Genomic DNA, 19790 nt, shown 5'->3' on the forward strand with positions numbered 1-19790 from the left:
CATGCTTGATATAACATGATGATAGTTCCCCTAAAGAATGATGTGTAAAAAAAATAAAAAATATATAAAAGCATTTCGTCCCAAGTCAAAATTCAGCGGTCAATATTATTTGGTGTTAAAAAGACAAAGCCGATATTCACAGTGAAAAAATAGCTACAGGTATGTGCGTGTGTGTGTGTGTGTGTGTATAAACTCCACCTGGACAATGATTTAAATGCGAAAAATGTATACTTTCTTACCAGGAGTAATGCCAAACTACCACAAACTGGAATCCGTTTGGAAGCAACACGATTTCATGTGTTACACTACGAGAGTTCCGGAACGCACGCACGGGGAAAGATTCTGAGAATTTCTCCCAGAGTTCCAGAGTCCTCCCAGAGTTCCAGAGCTCTGGTGGAGATCAAGGGCAGGCCTGGCTCCGGCGCTCTCTCAGAGAGAGGGTTCAAAGGGAGGGCTGGGAGCGCATGAATTGTAATTGTGGCTCCTAACAGGATTGGAGAGGGGCCGAGCGGCGGCACTTGAGAAGCAGGTCGTGTGGAGTTAAACGGCTGTCAGACATCCAGAGCTCCCCAGCATGTGAACCACGCCAACAAAAGCAGCGCAAGGAGAGCTTTCACCGCCCCCTCTTTCTGCTCTCTCACACGGAAGGATGCTGAACACTCAAACAGTCCAATTTTTGGTACCTGAGAGAATTCTCCGTGTAGCATCAAGCAATTTTAAGCTCGTTACTACTGTAGACTTACTATGAATGCCCTGGGAATCATGTCCAAAAACTTCTGGAAGTAATGGCACACCAAAAGTGGAGGGCGTGTTTCATTTAGAACTTCAGAGAACTTCCCAGGGCGCAAAAAGAATAGCAATACATAAAGATCATAACAAACATACTTCAATAAAGAGACATAATTATGACTACTATGTCCACACATTTTTATCATTTTTTTGTAATAAGGAAAACACCTTAAAAACTATTGAAGTTTTTTTTTTTCCCCCAAAGGGATGAAATACAAAATATCACAACTCAGATGCGTATGCTCTTACGTATTCACAGACGATCTACATATAGGAACACACAGTCACCCTTATGCAAAAAACAAATGAATGAATAAATAAAAGAACGTAGCGACTAAGCATGGACAGGGGGAGTAAAGAGAGGTATTAGCCGAGGGTGGAGAGGGGAGGAGAGCTCGCAGGCCGGCTGTGTGACAGACACTGAAAAATAACGAATACTGTGGTGGGCGGGGCCTGGCTGGGGGTGCAGGTGGGAGGGGGAGGAGCCAGGAGACAGTGGGCGTGGACAGAGGCCTCAGGTAACACCTGTAACCCGGTCGCGCGGAAGCTGATCCTACAGGACCGGAGACCTTCAGGACAATGGGCGGGGCTGTCTGAGGCCGGCGTCCCCACCATGCACCTACACACACACGTCCCCTCTCAAACAAATGCACCCACACACACACGTCCCCGCTCAAACAAATGCACCCACACACACACGTCCCCTCTCAAACAAATGCACAAACACACACGTACACACACATACACACAAATATACGCAAATACTTACGCATAGACAAATGCACGCACACACGCATACATACACATATGCAAATGTCCAAACACACACACATGCACACTCACACACACACAGCAAACAAACGCACAAACACAGACATACACAAATATATACAAACACATATGCGTAAACAAACACACGCAAATGCAAACATCCAAACACACACACACACAGTCACACTCATACATGCACACAAATATACACAAACACACACACATAAACCAACGCACACACACACACACACACACACACACACATAAACAAACGCACAAACACACACACATATCCAAATGTACAAATACACACACACAAGCCCCCCTCCCACTCAAAAACAAACAAATGCACACACACGTACACACACAAATATCACAAACACAAACGCGTAAACAAACACACACACGCACACACGCACGCGCGCACGTACGCACACGCATGCTCACGCACCACCACAGGGCCGAGGGCCTCTCCCTCCTGGAGAATGACAGCTTTGTGTCTGCTCTGGCCCCGCCCCCTGCCCCCCAGCCCCCACCCCCCCCGCCCTACGCCCTCCGCCCCCTCGACACTGCACAGCCTCCCGGCTAATGCCCCCAGCCCCCAGCGTAAAAGCCCCCCTAATTTGACCCTTATTAAACTCCTAATTGGATTGAGGGAGCCGGGAGAAGGAGTGCGAGGCTCAGTTTATTCAGCGGAGAGCTCTCCTCCTTTGTCTGCGCTCCTGAGAGCAGGTTCTGATACGCACAGCCTTTTCTCCCTCTGCTGCGAAGGAAACACAAACACAGGGGGAGAAACCAAGCCGCCAAAAATAATTACATGTGCGTGTGTATATATATAAGCAGCTAGATTTATTTAATATATGTATTTACTTATACATTAAATTATAGATTAAATATATTTTTAATATATTTAATCTAAATTATGCACACACACACGCGCACATACACATATATATAGGACAAAGTATATATTGTGTGTGTGTATATATGTATGTGTTTGTATGTGTGTGTGCGTATATATATGTACGTGTTTGTATGTGTGAGTGTGTGTGTGTATGTATATGTTTGCGTATGTGCGTGTGTGTGTGTGTGTGTGTGTGTATATGCATGTGTGTGCTTGTGTGTGTATATATATATACACACATATATAAGCCGCCTTTTTTCTCCTGTAATTTGAATGACAGAAGCTGAACCTGACGGCCTGAGACAGACCAGCGCTGGCCATTCACTGTGAGGCCTTTTCACCTCAATAATGGTCTTAAAACGGCTACATCCACGGACCCACCGAGCGGGACAAAGCCCTGCGGCCCCGCCCGACTCACTGCGAGAGCACAAACTTTTTAAAAACTATTTATTTATAAACAGTGGGCTCTGAATTTGGGACGGCTGGTCGGCCCCCCATCGGACGGTGCGGACCGAGCCGGGCCCCGCAGCGCCTGGTCTTTAAAAACAAACACAAACGGAGACCCGCTTTAACAACGGCATCAATCACGCTAATTACGGCAAACACCATAATAACAACAATTACAGCGATATCTCATTAAGGAGGGAAGGATGGAGGACGGCGGAGAATTAATAGCAGACAGGTGTACAACACGCCGTAATTACAGCACCCGAAATGAGTCCATCGCCCCGAGGCAGGCAGAGAGGGGCGGGGGAAAAAAACAACAGAGAGAGAGAGAGAGAGAGAGAGTGAGTGAGAGAGAGAGAGAGAGAGAGAGAGAGAGGAGAGGTGAGTGAGAGAGAGAGAGAGAGAGAGTGAGGAGGGGAGAGGGAGAGAGGGAGAAAGGAGGAGAGAGAGAGGGAGGGAGGGAGAGAGGAGAGAGAGAGGAAGAGAGAGAGAGAGAGGGGGAGAGGAGAGAGAGAGGAGTGGAGAGGAGAGAGAGTGAGAGGATGAGAGAAGAGGGAGGAGTAGAAGAGAGAGTAGTAGACGGAGTCTGAGCAGACAGAGAGGGAAGAGAAATATAGCAAACAAAACAATGTCTAAATGGGTAAATAGAGAGAGAAATGAGAGGGGGAGAGAGAGAGTTGAGAACGGTTGCTCCGGGGCCGTCCCCCTGGCATAGAAAGGGCGCAGCACAAAGCGTGATCAAGGCGGCGAGCGCGGAGAGGGGCAGCGCGGCAGGCAGCGACCGGAGCGTCCCGAAGCATCCAGGCCCGGCGACTGGCAGCTTCCTCTCCTCCAGTCAATCATTCATTACCGCCGCAGACGCCGCGCGCTCAACCCCCCCCCCCCCCCCCGCCCCCCCGCCCCCCGACCTATCATATTACGGCTCCTGTAAACGCCTAATCCCCGTTCGTTAGGGCGGTGTCAGCACCCGCACTCGTCGGGCCCCCCGAGACGCCACCCCCAAACCCACCCCACCCCCCCAGCCAGAAACGCGGGGAATTGTCACCGTAATAAAATCATTTGAATTTCAACTAGGCAACACGCAAAAAAAAAACCCTCTGCGCTGTTTCTCTCTTTTTTCCGCTTCTTCTTCTTCACTCTACATCTTCATGCCCCTCCACCCCCCCCCCCCTCTGCCCAAAGGCCCGTTTTATTTCCTCACTACTGCAACTCCCTTCTATTCCAGCCACCAGATACAGAAGCGTACTTTCTCAGCGCCCGTCGAAAATGGCATGGGGCGGGGTCGTTCCCTTATTCAGCCCGTGCACAGGTGGCGCTGTTCCCCTGGAGGGCAGCTCCAGAGCGGGAGGACAGGGCAGCGGACTCCGGCCCGTCCCTGCTTCCTCTCCCTCCACCCGACGGGCAGCTGGCCCACGGTACCGCTACGCTGAAGAACCGCTACGCGGAAGAGTCGCTACGCTAAAGGCTTCGCTAACATCGCCCTCAGATCAGCATACCTTGCGCACAGGAAATGGGCGGGGCCGGTTCCCGAGGAAGACTTATCCCAAAAGTACTCGTTGTGACTCTCGGCAACATCGCAAACTACAGACGAGAGGCGACTTGGAGGCAAGTGGCTGAACTGTGGAGCAGCAGTGAACGGCAGGCTTACAGGGGGGTGGGGGGTGGGGGGGGGTGCGGGGGATCTAACCTGGAAGCCACGTCGCTTCATCCATCATGTCATATTTGGAGTAACGGAGCAGGAGGACCTACGACTGTGGCTCTGGGCTTCCGCCACCCCACATAGCAAGATTGAATTAGTCAAGCTTTATCAACTGCACAGGCACACGCATGCACACAGTTACACAGGCCCACATACACACACACACACACACACACACACACACACACACACAGGCCGACATACACACGCACAAACGTGAACATACCCATGCACACACACACACAGACTGACATACACATGCACATCTGCACATACACACACACACAAATGCCACATAGGCCACATACAGGTCTATGTACAGATCCACACACGTGCACTTACACACAATCACGCATACATACACACACACACACACACGTCGACATACACACGCACAAACGTGCACATACACACACTTTCCCTCTCTTTGGAGCTCCAGCAGGGGTAGGGGAGGAGTGAATGCGCTCGGGGGAACTGACACACACTTGCCACCCACCGCCTCGAACCGACAGCCGTGACACAGTGAAGCCGCGGAGGCAATCCGTCCCGCGACACGGAGATTTCGCCGGAACGCTAATCTCACTGAGAGCGGCTGAGAGGGGCCCAGAATCCGCCAAGTTTTCGCTCTCGTTCTTTTTTTCTTTCTCTTAATCTAACGGTTTGCAGCTCCGCGTGGCAAACGCGCATCTTCCCACACACCCTGCCGCAGAGACAGCCCGCGCTAAGGCTGAACCGCTCCAGAAACGCACAGAAATACGTCCTCGTGACTGTTCCGAACTTCGCCCGACGGGCTCCATCGGTACATGTTACAGCGCTGCTTTGATAAATGGTAATGACTGTATGAAATGAGAGATTGGCCATTTCCCCCATATGGTACCCTCTTTTTGTTTAGTTTTTTTTTTTTGGGGGGGGGGGTTAGGGAATGAGATTGGGGGATCCCCCATTGTCCGTCTGCACCAGTGACGGGGGGAATATTCGGCGCGCCAAACAGGACCCGTGACAAATGGAAGCGGACAAAAGTGTCACCGCGGCCCGTCCTATTGTCCCACCGCTACGCGCTCGGGATCTGTCTCGCTCGTCTCCTCCGTTCATCCATCTATCTCTCCCTCCCTCTCTCCTCTCCCACCCTCCCTCCCTCATGTCCCTCTCTCTCTTCCTCCCTTCCTCTCTCTCTCTCCCTCCCTCCCTCTCTCTCTCCCTCACTCCCTCTGTCTCTGTCCCTCTCTCTCTCCTCTCCCTCACTCCCTCTGTCTCTGTCCCTCCTCTCTCTCTCTCTCCTCTCCTTCCTCCCTCTCTCTCTCTCCCTCCCTCCTCTCTTCCCTCCCTGCCCTCTGCTCTCTCCCTCACTCCCTCGCTCTGTCCCCTCTCTCGTCCTCCCTCCCTTCCCTCCCCCCCTCCTCTCTCTCCTCTCCTCTCCTCTCCCTCTGTCTCCTCCCTGTCCTCTCTCCCCCTCCCATCGCCTCCCTCCTCTCCCCCCCTCCTTCTGTCGGGCGGAGCGGCAGAAGACACAAGATGGCGGAGTGAGGCCGTGCGGCTCCATACGGCAGGGCCAGCGGGGGGCGCCGCGGTCAGCCGGTCCGGCGGCAGGGAGAGCGGCCCGGCGCTTTGAACAAGCTGGACGGCGGCCACCGCGCGTCAACAATGACATCACCCCCCCCCCGCGACCGCGGAGACAAACAGCGCTGTCACACAGAAATCACGCCAAACAGAGCATCACGCCATCGCACATCCCTCACTCTACAGTCACATCCCTCACTCTACAGCAGGAGTCACATCCCTCACTCTACAGCAGGAGTCACATCCCTCACTCTACAGCGGGAGTCACATCCCTCACTCTACAGCAGGAGTCACATCCCTCACTCTACAGCAGGAGTCACATCCCTCACTCTACAGCAGGAGTCACATCCCTCACTCTACAGCAGGAGTCACATCCCTCACTCTACAGCAGGAGTCACATCCCTCACTCTACAGCAGGAGTCACATCCCTCACTCTACAGCAGGAGTCACATCCCTCACTCTACAGCAGGAGTCACATCCCTCACTCTACAGCAGGAGTCACATCCCTCACTCTACAGCGGGAGTCACATCCCTCACTCTACAGCAGGAGTCACATCCCTCACTCTACAGCAGGAGTCACATCCCTCACTCTACAGCAGGAGTCACGTGTTTAGATCACACGACAAACACCAAAAACACAAACCCAAGGGCTTAGGTCTCAGTGCAACATTGGAAGAGGGGGAGCGACAACAAACAGGAATTTTTGAGGGGATTTTTTAGGAAGGACATAAACAGTACCACCCGTAATAATATTGGTGGTGGGGAGCATTTGATGTTTTCCTAAAGTTGGGGGGGGGGCTTGTCCCAGGAGTCCAAATCCCCCCCAAACCCGACCCCCCAGGATCAATCCATGCGAGAACCTAAAGTTAATTTTCAAATAATTCATTTTCAAGTAGCACTTATCTAGGACAAAGCAAAATTAATAATCACCATTTAATCACCAGACTTGTGTAACAATTTAAAAAGCACATATCTAAGCATAACAGAATGAGCTACGACCCCCCCCCCCCCCCTTAAACACCAGCCATCGATTACCAGCCATTTCAGGAGCATTGTGGTGTGTGGGGGGGGGGGGGGGTGAGGGAATAAATCACGGCGGGTGGGGGGAGGGGTGTTTGGGGGGGGCAGGACGGCTCCGTCTGCGTCCGCGTCCGTTAATGGAAATTATCTCTCAATATGGCGGAGTTAATTCACACGTGTCAGCTGGGCGCGGGGCACAATGGGGCCGCCAGCTTATGAACTCCCCGCGCCACTCTGCCGAGTCCATAAAACAAGCGCGGGGTGCTCCAGGGGACCGCCCCCCCCCCCTCCTCCCGCCCCCCCAACCCCCCTGGCCCCCCCCCCCGGCCACGCCCTCTTGCACAGACCACCAGATGACACAGATGGGGCGAACCCAAACAAAAAGGAGGCTACCCTTTGTACAAAGTGGGACCCCTTTCAAAAAGCCATTCAAGCAACAAATTGGGGAAATGTGGGCAGGCGGGCGGGCGGGCGGGCAGCACACACTGGGGCCCTTTGCTCTTTTATGAGGCCAGGCCCCGGCTACGTCACAGTAAGTGAAATCAGATTTATGGCTTTCTGCAACAATGCCCCTCTTGCGCATCGTGAAATTAGGCCCCGACAGGAACCCGGCATAAGCAGGGCGAGCCCCCTCGACCCAGATGCCGAATCCTGATACACACCCCCCCCCCACCCCCTCCCACAGATACTACAGCGTTCTCCGTGCACTTTTTCCAGTCGAAAACTTTACTCGCCATTTAGCGGCTTAGTAGTGACGAAAACAATTCCAGGTTGTTTTTATTAGTGTGTGGCTGGCCGTGCAACTCACGGACATAAACTCTTAAGCTCTGTGAGGGAAAACTGTTTACGTTGGCTTTGAAGTGCGTTTTACAAGAGCTCTGAACAACATAACATGCCACATTCTGGCTTCTGCTTTCATAAAATACGCATTCAAATTGTACGTCGGTTTATATATCAGTTACAATTTGCCGCGTAATACGATATATCGGTAAAAAAAAAAAAAAATGCTCTGTAGTTTGGGCAGAATGTGCACATCAGAAGCAAAAGCCTCAAGTACACAGTAAACAGAAATACCATACAGAAAAAAACGATCCATTATGATTTGTGTACACATTCCTGAAAACCCTTATGAACGTGTACTTCAAACAGAACAAGAGATAATTGAAAATGCTCACTCAAAGTGGCATCTGTGAGCTCTGTGTGTGATCTAGTGTTTAGGCATCTTCTTTATGGACAAGTCTCAGGTTTATATTTTCATATTTTGTTTTACCGTTAGATCATAGAACGCCATTACCGATCAGTGTATTTGCACGTTATGAATGGCAGATAAATCTCTGAAGTCAAACCATAAATATATAATGTACGGTACACAACAGGCATGGCAACAATTTGTTTGTGGTAATAAAATGTTTTTTTCTGAAAAAGAACTCTTGGTAATTCTACTGCTGCTGGAAGCTGCTACCTACTGAGACAAAAAAAATATTTTGGGGGAAAACAAAAAAGATATTTAATGATAAATTCAGTACATACATACATACATACATACACACACACACACACATATATATATATAGTAGTGGAAATATGTAATAATGTCATGTCGTGGCAGCGAAATGATGGTGTGTAATAAAAAAATATAGCTTCTAGTCCATATAGTATTATATAATGTTAGCGTATCTTCCTTTGATTGGTCGTTTGCCGAAGCGGTTGTTCAGCGGGGAGATATTCTGGGCCCGAGTGTGATGCAGCACAAACGGCCCCTCCTGACACCTCACACTGTTACACAAAGTGCGAGTGCACGGGTACACGCGCCTTGTGCACACTGGTGACGGCGTTCGGTCTCGACGTGTTTGCGTGCGCTACGGCAGCGTGTCACACACACTGAGGTGTGAGTCCGCGTGCCCAGAGAGGGTCATCACATGTGCTGCAGCGGGGTCTAAAACCCATCTCTCTCTCCGTCCCTCTCTCTCTCTCTCTCGCTCCATCCCTCTCTCCCTTTCTCTCTCCCTCTATCTATCCCTCTATCTATCCCTCTCTCCCCCTCTCCCTCTATCTGTCCCTCTCTCTCTCTCTCACCCTCTCCCTCTATCTATCCCTCTCTCTCTCTCTCCCTCTCCCCCTCTATCTATCCCTCTCCCCTCTCTCTCTCTCACCCTCTCCCCCTCTCCCTCTATCTACCCTCCCTCTCTCTCTCTCCCTCTCCCCCTCTCCCTCTATCTCCCTCTCTCTCTCTCTCTCCCTCTCCCCCCTTCCCTCTATCTATAACTCTCTCTCTCTCTCTCTCTCCTCCTCTCTCTCCTCACCCTTTCTTTCCAGGCAGGCTGCTCTCTCTGCAATCTGCATAGAGAGGCATTTGTCATCATTAGCCCCGGCTCTGACAGTTGGCACCCAGCACCTCAGATCTCCAGGACGGGCAATTATGAAGCCTTCATCCCTTATTTGGGGAACATGGCCTAATTTCTTCATGGGCTTCACCCACCAGCATTTCATTATTGAACCCACCCACCCAAAAAAAACCAACCACCCCCCCCCCTTCTAGAAAATCAGTTTTATTTTTTGTTGTTCTCTGTTCCTGTTTGCCTTATTATTTGAGTTAACGGCATGCATTTATTTTCGAGGGGAATTTTGTAATTGGTTTTTTCCAAGGCTGAGGGGACTTTGAAGACTCCCTGGACAAGTACCATCAGGTCAGCAGGTAAATGATTAGGGCCTCAACCCCAGACAGGAGACGTCTTTTTCGACATTAAGATTAATCACAAAGCGGTTAAGGCAGCGATGCTGTTTTTCTCTGTTGGAACCTGAATCTAAGCGACTGGTGCTGTTTAAAAGCAATAAAAGCCGCCGGTAAATTGCAAATCTAAGTTTCCCCCAAAAAAAAAAAAAAAAAAAAAAACATTGCCCCGGTAGCCGACCGTTCAGCACCTGAAACACACTGATTTATTGAAGATACGCGCGTGCATTATTAAATAACAGAATTAGCTGCACCGAACAAAAGACCGGCTATTGAAAAAAAACCGGTAGGCTACTTGTGCGGTTTTACAACAGGCGTTTATAAGGTGGGACAGTCGCGAGAAAGAAAGAAAGAAAGAAAGAAAAGAAAGAAAGAACGAATTCTTCTTCCGAAGCTGACAAACACTTTCCTTGGCGCTGTCGTTTAGGAGATAATGTGGCGCTTAACGAAGCTCTAATAAAATGTGGGCGAGACAGTGGCAGTGCGGTCTCTTAACCAGCCAAGCTGCTCGCCGATGATACAGGCGGAGGAATCTATCACTGTCTCCGGCAGAGAGAAAAGAAAAAAATACTCCGGCTTTCACAACACCCCAGCATATTACTAATTTTCTGCATTATTATGTAAGCTGTTTTTTTTGCAAATAAAACTAAATTATATTAATGTAAAATCTATGCAAATGCATGCAGTCATTTATCAGAAAAGCTGACAAGCATTCCGTATGGGAGAGTAGGACGGAGACACGAGCCCCCGGGAAGCAGAGAGAATTAATTAATTTCAGAAAATGTTTCCTTATTTCTCTCTCTCTCCCTCTCTCTCTAAACGATGCACTTAAGAAAAGTTCAGCTACCCCCCCCCCCCCTCATTTTTTGTCTTCTTTTTATTCTTTTTATTATTATTAATTTATTTATTTAAGCACATATGGCTTTTTCCTGCCGTACTGATCAGGACAAGGTCTACGGATGCCCCTGGCTATATTTTCCCCAGCCCAGCCCGGGTGCAATCGGGGAAGGCTGAGGCCAATACTGCGTGGGTAAATAAAATGAATAAAGGACACAATCCGGGGGTGGGGGTGGGGGGTGCAGTGTGTCAGGCAGCATGAGGGGTAGGGTAGGGGGGATGAAAAATTTAAGTCAGTACCCCACAGAGAGACCGCATTGCTTAAAATAACAGAATCCCGATGATAACCCGGGAACACGGAAGAAATCAGGGGGATATGTTGTAATTAGTCACTGTCCTCTGCGACTTCACGGCACTATTTTCCAAACTGCGCTGGTGTGCTGCCGCAATCCTAATCAAGCCGAGCTCAAGCGACACCGTCCTTAAACTGATTTATATCTCGGTCCGTCTCTCCATTAACTTACACATGTTAATCGGCAATTTGACCCGAGAGCCACTAAACTTCTTAATTGTGCTCCGTCGTTTTAAACTACGGCTCTTTCATTCTATTGAATCAGCGATTTCCCTGGATTGTTCCAGACGAAGATGAAATGGCTCAAATTTATCAATAAATAATTGGATTATTAAAAGAGTCAGAGCAACTCTAATGAATTCCAATTAGCATATTTAATGAGCCTTCAAAACCGGACATTTTTGTGCCCCCTTTTTGCGTTCTTTACTTGGCATTTCATGACGGAGTTGGTGCTTTCTTATCTTTCGTTTCTTATCATTTTTCAGAGGATGAAATAACTTAATATCATCTTTCGCATTTTTTCATCCTCTCCCATAAAATTCATATATCTATACACGGAAAAACCCGGGACATGTTTTAAAAGGTATGCGTATAAATATTCATAAGAATGTGAATTTGAGGGATAAAAACATTTATTTATTACAATAAAATGTTCGCATTTTTCAACAGTCCAAAACGAATGAACATAATAAACTTACTGTTGCAAGGCTTACCAAACTGAATACTAATGGGGGGAAAAACATTCTGCGGAGAAGAAATAAAAGACACAGGACGAGAGCAGAAATTCGGTAGAGGCATCTGGTGACACATCGCTGACGGGATCAGATAAGCATGTACCTTTTTGCGATGATCAGCTCGGGGTGGCGGCCCTTTTGTGTTCACAAGACTGCACATGCCTACGGTTCCCAATAACAACCGGGACATCGGAGAGCCCTTCCCTTCAAAACAAACGTCTCTCCGACGTTCACATTTAACCTCCTTCCGAGACACAGGCATCACCGCTGACAAGGTAAGCGTGTAAGTCTCCCCGCGGCCCCCACAGACACCCCCAAATCACAAAAAGGGTCTTTGATGAGGAACAAAACAAAGACAAAATAAAAACGGGGGTTTATAAAACATTTATTAAAATGACAATTACGCGCACAACCGCAATTGTTGTGATGAGCAATCAAATCACTTTTTTTTTTTTTTTTTTTTTAAACCGCAGAAAAATTACAGAGCTGGAGCTGAATTAATGCAGGGATGTCTATGTTGTCAGATGATGAAAGAATTCTCTATGTCTGACACAAGCATGGTGTCGTGCACCATATTTCAGCTGTTTGACAAGAACTATTAGCAGCATTCCAGAGCCTTTTGACAGGAAAATCAGTCTTCCAAAAAGAGAGAGACAGAGAGGGAGAGAGGGGTGAGGGAGAGAGAGACAGAGAGGGAGAGAGGGTGAGGGAGAGAGCAAGAGACAGAGAGGGAGAGAGAGGGAGATAGAGAGAGAGGAGGGGAAAAAATGGCTGAACTGAATGTGTGACTGGAAGGCAAGCTATGAACATAAAGAGGTTCTTCTGAAAAGGCAAACGATTCCCGGATCGCACGCTGGTCCAGAATTAGAGACGGCATTAGTCAGCGTGCTGAACCCAGGCCGGTGCTGGGCCTGCTCACATACAGGCCTCACGAGGCACACGGTCGTCTCATGCATCACCCTGACTGTGTGGAGACAGACCCTGCAGGGGAAGCAGGTATGGGTGCGGGGTGAAGGGGCGAGGGGTTGAAAAAGCTATTGGAAAGGGCTCTACCCAGGGGTAGGGCCCAGGCTTTAGAGGAGAGAGTAGGGCCCGGATGCACATGCCTTAGATTAGAGAGGTGGAGGTGGGGGGTGGGTGTTGGGGGGGTGGAGTAATCCTGAGCAGGGGCACCTAGGTCCATCTCAGCATGGGGACGTCCTGGGAGGAACGGAGACGGCGGTGGAAACCCGAAAATATTCGTCTGATATCAGCATGAGAGACACCGAACACCAAGGTGAGTCTGGAGCTAATAAAGTCAGGTACCAGCTGAGAGAAAGTGTGTGTATATGTGTGTGTGTGTATGTGTGTGTAGGCATGAGCGTGCGTGCATGTGTTTTTGTATGTACTTGTGTGTGTGTGCGCATTTGTGTGGGTGTGTCTGAGAGAGACAGCAAAGCCAGTTTTGGATCCAAAAAAAGGCACAGAGGGTCAGATCTTGCCTCTCCTTCCTGTAGCATAAAGCCATGCTGGGCACTGTCCTGGGCCTTGGAACTGAAAGCCTTCACACCAGCCCAAAATAAAGAACTCCACCGCTAGCAGAAAGCAGAATTGGTATAGCCTTTCTGCAGCCTGCATATGCTAACAGGCACTTATAAAGTAAAATGTGTTTCAACATGACCATGAAGCTCACATTGACACATTATAAATAAATAAATAAACAAATAAATAAACAATCAAGGACAGTATGCTTTAAAAATAGTAATTAAAAAAAAACGTTAGTAAATTAATAATTCAAGCAGGTTACTTCTGAAATCGGCCGTTCAAAATGTGAGGGCCACGCTATCGCGCTAAACTCCGCACTGACAGGCTACCGAGCCTCCTCTACAGTTTTACACTTTCTGACACTCAAAACAAACAGCCTGCCAATATCAATATCTGCGCTCCTTCTGGTCGAGAGTGGGAGGGAAATATTTATTGGGGCGAGTAAACACATAAGGAGAGGGCGTGACCCTATAGGTGAGATTAGCAGGGAGTTCCCCCAGGTCTTCATCCGCCACCCCTTACCGACCCTCCAAAACCCCGTCCTCCGAATCGCTCTTCGCTGTCAGCACTCCGTCGGTGTCTCTGACTGACTCGCGATTTCGTTTCGTTCTCTTTATGATTAAAATGTCCACACATTTACGTCCCGCTTTGCACAGCGAGCCCACGGGGGGAGCCTGTGGGAAAGGCAGTCTGTTCGGCCACTCCTCGCGCCTCAGCGTGGATTAGACTTGTGATGCGACCGGCTGCATCCTTTTGAGCACGGCCCGTTACTAAACACAGGCTCCCCAACAAAACACAAACTAGCACACACTGCGCACACAAACAAAACACAAACACACACTGCACACACAAACAAAACACAAACACACAAACACACACTGCACACAGGCATGTACATGCACACACACACACACATGCATACACACACAGACACACACACACGCACATACATACATACACTCATAATAAGCATTAAGCATTTAAACTGTACTCCTTATACGGTACATAAGATCCGCTTATTTATGAACTGGACCGAGTCGCAGTGACACTGCAGCGCAGCACCTAATAACAAGCCTGAACAACGCTCACTAAATAAGCACAGATCAGAGACATACAGGGTATGAGACAACCACTGCCCCCTGCTTAAACTAACGCTAAAGAGTTCGGTAATTTCTGCTAAACTATTTCCATTTTCAGCACACATTAAAAAAAAGAGATGACAGTAAAGTACTTTTAAAAAAATTAAATGAATGCCTATTTCTTGGTTGTTGCGGTGCTTTGAAATAGACATGTCTTGCTCTTGCTTTCAATTTCATGTGCTTGTTTAACAAGCAAAAATGAATGGAAATAATAAATGTGTCCTTTTATTTTCATAAGCTACTTGAAACATAATGCTATGAATAAGCAATGATGACATATATTCTGTCGTTTAATTTTTTAAAAAAATTTTTAACGCAGGTAGAAATACAAGGTCCCGGCTCATTGTAAAAGTCCTGTTTAGAAAAAAAATATTTTATTTGTCTTCCACCTCTAAAGAACAATAAACTTGAACATTTTGTCGTTTTAAAATGGCTTCCGATAGTACTTCGCCAAAAAAGATTAAAAAGGCCAACAATGAATTTCTAATGACAATATCAATTAGTACGAGTCATTTCGATCGAAAACCGCAATTAAATCACGTTGCAATACACAAATAAATTATTCAGATTTAAGTCGTATAAGGAAAGCTTATTAAATAGCCAAATGCAACCATCACTTTTAAAGTTATAAGCACTGCTGGCGCGATAAAGTTCTAATGTCACTACCGTTCGACAAGCGGCGCTTTATTAAATCCTTAAATATATGAAAATAATAATGTATATGCCATTTGGCTGCAGCTAATTTTTATAGCCTACGTAAATACTTAAATATGTCAATGCTGATACCATACATCTAAAAAGTATTTATTAAAGAGAAAACGAAAAACATCACCTTCAATTGTGCGCACGAGAAGGTAACTACTGTTGAAAGAAATTGGCACAAGCCAAACTACAACTTGAAAATAAAATGTACAGGGAAAGAAAAAAATCTTGCATTGAACTTCCTGATACCAAAACCGACATCAAACACTAAACCTAAACAGCCTATGCCTTTTAAATACTGTATATAAAAATGCTAATACTAATAATAATAATACATATAAAAAACCATTAACAAAGAAATTAAAATTACAGCCAAAATCAATCTCCAGGTCTCGAACTACATAGGGCTGCGTACTGCTCTTTAATGAAGTAAATACATTTTTGGCCAATATGACCAGGGTAGTACTACATCGCCTTCTGAGGAAACGCGGCAAAGCACATTTCAAATATTCATTGTATAAGAAAATATCTGCTCGGTGGGAAGCTGCCTGTCTTATCTGTTAACATTAATATTCCCCGCGAGCCATGAATACAATAAATAAATACATAAAATGCATTGACAAGCGTTACATAAAATAAAATAGAAAACGTTAAGTATAAAATGACAGTTTGTAATAATAATAATAATAATACATTACACGTTTAATACCGCAGAATGACATCATAGCAAGGCATACAAGCTGCACAAAACCTATGTGCAAATACAAACAAATACAATACCCAATACGGTGACCTGTTATCATTAAAGCTGTCATTAAAGCCATCATGTCTAATTTTTTGGAAGACTCCCCCCACCCCAAAACACAAAAAAAAAAACCCCAGCTACCTCTTTGCACAACCGCGCGTTCCCTGCAGATATAAACGAGTATGCATACGAACACAATTTCAAAACATCTTGAAACACACCAGAACCCAAACGCGTGTAATTACATTGTTAGCTATATTTAGACAGCCCGTCATTCGCCAAATCCTGAAACGATTATACCTTCTTATATGCCAAGACAAGACATTCTATCCGGAAAACACGTCCCTATAAGAAGGACAGACAGCCTGAGCCACAAATAAACCCTTATTTTCTTCGCATCCCAATGTGTGGGTGTATTTCCACTGTTCGCTATATACTCCTACCTTTAGCTTTAGTTGTATATAAAAGCCAGGGATTAATTTGTTGTCGATAAACTGGAGGCGGTGACGAATCTGACGGCGATTGGACCTCCCCGTCTCCAAGCCCTCCCTTTTTTAATTTCCACGGGAGCGCGTCTGGGCTCTTAAACACAAGCAACACCGGCAGCCGTTACCACGAGCAAACTCACAGGCACGCGGCACTTTTCACAGCCTCCCGATTACAAACTCCGGGCAGTGATTACAGAAAACACAAATAAGAAGGGCGGTTGTTTTGACTACTGAAAGCCGTGCAAGTATCCGATTTCAATACTTGCTGCTGTTTGCAATGGACATTTGATTATTACGCGCGACTACAACAGTGGGACTGACTTTTAAGGACAGCACATTGCAGAAGCTGATATTTATGACCAAGAAGCTTATTACGCGAGTGCTTTGAGCACATTATAAAATAGGCTTGTTTTAACAATAGCCTATACTTTTTTCCTTTCTAAATAGCTTTCTTTCTTCTCTAAAATTGGCTCCCGTACAAACAGCCGCGTTGGATCCGTCGGCTTACTGCGAGACTCCGGTGTACAATCCGGATCTCTGCCCGAATATGATAGCTGCTCAGGCTAAGTTGGTGTACCACCTAAACAAATACTACAACGAGAAATGCCAGTCTCGGAAAGCGGCGATCTCCAAGACAATCCGGGAGGTTTGCAAGGTGGTGTCGGACGTCCTGAAGGAGGTGGAGGTGCAGGAGCCCCGCTTCATCAGTTCCCTGAACGAAATGGAAAACCGCTTTGAGGGACTGGAGGTGATTTCGCCAACGGAATTCGAGGTGGTCCTCTATTTAAATCAGATGGGGGTTTTCAACTTCGTGGACGACGGTTCGCTGCCAGGCTGCGCGGTGCTCAAACTCAGCGACGGCCGCAAGAGAAGCATGTCCCTGTGGGTAGAGTTCATCACAGCCTCCGGTTACCTCTCGGCCCGCAAGATCCGGTCCCGCTTTCAAACGCTGGTGGCACAGGCGGTGGATAAATGCAGCTACAGAGATGTCGTAAAGATGGTCGCAGACACCAGCGAAGTGAAACTACGCATAAGGGACAGATACGTGGTTCAGATTACCCCGGCTTTCAAATGCACGGGAATATGGCCACGGAGCGCGGCGCACTGGCCACTGCCACACATCCCCTGGCCAGGACCAAACAGGGTGGCGGAGGTGAAAGCCGAAGGTTTTAACCTTTTATCCAAGGAATGCTACTCGTTAAATGGGAAACAGAGCTCAGCGGAGAGCGACGCCTGGGTCTTACAATTCGCCGAAGCCGAGAATCGACTCCTGCTGGGAGGATGCAGGAAGAAATGTCTGTCCGTGCTAAAGACACTCCGCGACCGTCACCTTGAACTCCCGGGACAGCCCCTCAACAACTACCACATGAAAACTCTGGTCTCGTACGAGTGTGAAAAACATCCACGGGAATCGGACTGGGACGAGAACTGTCTCGGGGATCGACTTAACGGAATTTTACTACAGCTCATCTCGTGCTTGCAGTGCAGAAGGTGTCCGCATTACTTTCTGCCAAACTTAGACCTGTTTCAGGGAAAACCTCATTCAGCCCTCGAGAATGCGGCCAAACAGACATGGCGATTGGCAAGAGAGATTCTTACCAACCCAAAAAGCTTGGAAAAACTCTGAGGTAACGATAACAGCGAGCGATAAATACACAATTTGTACGCCCCTAGGTCTAACCGGTGGTTATGAGGCCTATGTGATGTTCCGCGGATCAAGGAATTCACGGACAAAAAAAAAACCCTTATCACTGGCACTGCTGTTCTGTTTTATCCACGTTCTTGTAAATTGTGTAAAAGAAATATCCTCGTGGATTATATGACACTAATTTTCACCAACAAAAAATAATTAAATTTTGAAAGACCGATTATGTCAGCAACATTATCACTGTTATTCGGAAACAAAATGTATCAACAATCAAAATCAATTGATGGGTAACTATCAGTGTTAAATATATCATCGTCATTCCCATTGCATTAGCCTACATGAGCGAGACGTTTACTTGCAAGAAGGTTGCTTCAAATGAAGCCCGGTGGAAACGCCTTGACAGAATCTAACTGTACGTTTTTATACTGTATATACATACATTCATAGATTGTGCTTCCAGTGGTATGAAATTGTGAATGTTGTTTTGTAACACGTAAGTAGTGCTTCAACTCCATCGGCTCACTCCTGGACTTTTCCGGTAGATAAGAAATCAATTTAAAGTAGACTACATCCGTGATATTTTACTTTTGTCTATTGTCAATGGAAATTGTCTAATTTTAAAGTTTACATTTTGATGGTACTATTTGTTAAATTTTAAAACATTCCACAAATATACTTGAATTCTTATTTAAAATATATTCAAACATCTTTTTGATTCTGCTTATATTATAGCGCCTGAAAAAAAAAACCAATATAAATATATTTGGAAAATGCACTTGAAATACACTGGAATATAACACTTTGTGATTTGATTTTTTATTTCTGTCTCTGAATTTATTTAAAGAGCTAATAAAAAAATAAGTATTATTTGTGTCCAAACCCTGACTCATCATGTGTACATTAAATGTCTTATATTTTAAAGGATATGCTTTTTTTGTACGGTATGCAATATTTTGACAGCATTTCCAGTGTCTGTAACCTAATTGAAATCAAATGCACAGATGTTTCGTGTTTTACAAAGTTTCCAGTTAACAAGTAGCAATAAATTCTAATTAAATAGGTCTACTAAAGGCTTGCAAACAAGTTGGGTTTAACAGCTGCCTTGTTCAAAACAAATAATTTATACTGCTGCAAACTATTTTAAAAAATGACTTTTTATACACGACATGCACAATGGGCCTACTTTAAAAATACCACACGAAACCATGTGTTTTCACAGCAAAAATCCTGCTGATGAACTATGCCTTTCACATTCCAGACGTTTTGTCTGAATAAAATTGCATATTAGGTCATGTAGAAATAAGGGACATTTTCTTTACTTTGTTGAGAGCATTGGTCCCAGAAAAAAATATATACTCGTGAATGAAATATTCAGGCCTTGTAATTCACATTACAATCCAATCGAACAATTCTCTGGTGCAAGCGTGTGTTTCAAAATTAATGCGTGAAATAATTCGGCTTCATGAATTTATATAAGGAAGCGTACATTAAAAATGACTCCAAATAAGACTTGGAATTTTGAATTTTACACAAAAAATGGCTAAATATATTTAATATATAAAATATATAAACATACACAGCATTAAGGTGAAATGTAATAAACACATTTCATAGTTCAGCATTCGAAGCCTCGTTGTCAAACAAAAATAAATAAATAATGGGGTACAGGAGATGTAGGGCAGACGTGCACGCACGCAAGTAGT

At 46.3% G+C, this 19790-nt stretch overlaps 2 protein-coding genes across 2 annotated transcripts in view; one reads left to right on the forward strand and one right to left on the reverse strand.

Moving 5' to 3' along the window:
* nbeab (neurobeachin b) overlaps positions 1-19790 on the reverse strand; it is a 316449-nt gene that overhangs the window by 72601 nt on the left and 224058 nt on the right. The gene's annotated exons all lie outside the window — the stretch shown is intronic.
* On the forward strand, positions 16257-18954 carry mab21l1 (mab-21-like 1). Its single transcript, XM_064302278.1, has one exon. It carries the CDS (start codon positions 16987-16989, stop codon positions 18064-18066), a length of 1080 nt encoding a protein of 359 aa, XP_064158348.1. The 5' UTR covers positions 16257-16986; the 3' UTR covers positions 18067-18954.

The sequence above is a fragment of the Anguilla rostrata genome, chromosome 12 (assembly GCF_018555375.3).
Source record: "Anguilla rostrata isolate EN2019 chromosome 12, ASM1855537v3, whole genome shotgun sequence".
In the NCBI taxonomy this organism is placed as follows: Eukaryota; Metazoa; Chordata; class Actinopteri; order Anguilliformes; family Anguillidae; genus Anguilla; species Anguilla rostrata.